Genomic DNA, 2,296 nt, shown 5'->3' on the forward strand with positions numbered 1-2,296 from the left:
TTCCAACAGTGGAATATTCGCGAACAACTAGAGGTTTTGACAGCCCTAAGTATATTGATGAGTATTAACTTTAAATATTTTAATTGATTATAAGGCTATAAAGATTTATAGTCAATTAAAATTATTAATTAAAAAAATAGAATAAAAATATATTAAATTGATTCAAATGATGTCATAATATGAGTAATAAGATTTAAATCTTATCCTAACCCTCAACATTTTAAGACTGCATGATTAGCATTGTCAAAACGATTCTTTGTTGGCGAACAGTTCGTGGTCGGCTCGTTAAGCAAACGTGTCGAATACAAACACACTTTTCTTATTTGAAATACTAACGAGTCGAACACAAACAGAAATATTTTTTAATGGGTCGAACAAGAGCTAAGTCCGGGCTCACTCGCGCCTTTACACCTCTGATCTAAAGGCAATCATATGTAAGGTTAAAAATACATAACTACATTCCCACGTATCTAACAGCGCACAATTATCCATCCCCTCCTACACGTACGTTTATGTATATTTATAGTTGATAATTACCCTAATTCTTCGTTCCTAACCCTAGTCACGTTAATCATAGTTAAACAAATCATCCTCCCCTTTATATAATCTCAGTCCTTTCTCATTCGGCGTAAAACCAGAGTGACAATGGCCGAAAGTATTCTTAAAAATCGGACGGTGAAGGTGCCCTCATGGCCGCCGTTCGACGATCACCGACCCATTCGCACAATTTCCGGCGATTATTTACTTACAGAAGCGGCGCTCGCTGAGCTTCAGTGCTACGTTAGGGCGGAAGCCGACGAGACGGCGGAGCTCACCGACCTCCGGTCGGAAGAATACTCCTCCGATGAGTTCCGGATGTACGAGTTCAAGATAAGGCTGTGTAATCGGAGCCGATCTCACGACTGGACCGAATGTCCTTACGCTCATCCCGGGGAAAAAGCTCGGCGCCGTGATCCGAGAAAGTACCAGTATTCCGGCGTGGGTTGCCCTAATTTTCGAAAGGGGGATTGTAAGAAGGGCGATGCCTGTGAGTTTGCACATGGGGTTTTTGAATGTTGGCTTCATCCGGCGAGGTACCGTACCCAGCACTGCAAAGACGGTAGGGATTGCCGCCGGAGGGTATGCTTTTTTGCTCACAGGCCGGAGCAGCTCCGGGTTCCTCCGATTCAGTTACAGCAGAGTTCCCGATCGATTGATTCTTATGACGGTTCGCAGAAGAGGAACCGGAACCGGAACCAAGCCCTAGATTTGTATTTTTCAAAGGGGATAACCCCTTCCTCGCCGACATCTACTTTGATCTCGCCGCCGATTTCGTCGCCGGCTAATTCTCCCCCGGTGTCGCCTAATGGTCTGCGGATGCGACGGGCGGCGATTAACGAGGTAAGTTTATCGATTGGGACGGTGCATTTGAGGAAGGTAGTTGGGCACGGATTGTGTAGTTTTCCGGCGAGTAGTACGGCGGCGGGATCGGCTGGGGGTGGTGGATGGCTGGATTTGGAGAGCGATTGGGAGAAGGAGGAGGGGGTGGGGAGGGTGGAATCTGGGAGAGCACTTAGGGCTAAGATGTACGAGAGAGTGAGCAAGGAGAGCGGGGTGAACCGGCCGGAAAACGAAACGGCTGCACAGGCTGTGCCGGACGTTGGGTGGGTTTCTGAGCTGATCATGTGATGAGGAAGAAGAAGATGGGAGAGTTGTAGAATTCTGCGAGCTGTTATGGTATTTTTGTCAGTATGCGGAGGAGAATTTTGGTTGTATTCTGTTGTTATATATATGAGTCATAAATATAATTATGTTGAGCTGCAGTCAATTAAGAGAGAGAGAGAGAGATGGGAAGGTTAAATTATGTATTTTAATTATGATTGGGTTCATGAGGTATTGTAGAAGAGAGCTGTATTGCTTTAGTGATTCTCTTGTTGTATTATGTTTTGGGTATTTTTTGTAATTATTGTAAGTTATATCATGTTTTTCATGTCTCTCATTTGGGAAAAATTATTTCATCGAGACATCAAACGTAAGATTTACATCCCGAGTCCAGTGATCATGTGGGCCCCACCATTATAAAAATTTACATGTGTATTATAATGGGGCCCACTTGCCACGTGCTCACTAGACTCTAAATGCAAATTTGTGTCTGGTGTCATGATGAAATAGGCGCTCATCTTTTGATGAATAGTCTTCCCTATTAATAAGTTTGGATTGGCTTTAGCCAAGAAGGGTTACATAAATGGCTACATAAAAAAAAAAAGCCTCAATTTAAGAGTAGAATAATATTGTAACCAGTGGCTTAGTTGAAGGT

At 43.6% G+C, this 2,296-nt stretch overlaps 1 protein-coding gene across 1 annotated transcript; it reads left to right on the forward strand.

Moving 5' to 3' along the window:
- The first annotated feature begins 548 nt into the window (after positions 1 to 548).
- Positions 549 to 1,949, forward strand: LOC110036053 (zinc finger CCCH domain-containing protein 35-like). The gene has a single exon (XM_020740398.1). The coding sequence runs from the start codon at positions 646 to 648 to the stop codon at positions 1,666 to 1,668; it is 1,023 nt and encodes a 340-aa protein (XP_020596057.1). The 5' UTR covers positions 549 to 645; the 3' UTR covers positions 1,669 to 1,949.
- Positions 1,950 to 2,296: the final 347 nt, after the last annotated feature.

The sequence above is a fragment of the Phalaenopsis equestris genome, unplaced genomic scaffold, assembly GCF_001263595.1.
Source record: "Phalaenopsis equestris unplaced genomic scaffold, ASM126359v1 Scaffold201947, whole genome shotgun sequence".
NCBI classification, from domain to species: Eukaryota; Viridiplantae; Streptophyta; class Magnoliopsida; order Asparagales; family Orchidaceae; genus Phalaenopsis; species Phalaenopsis equestris.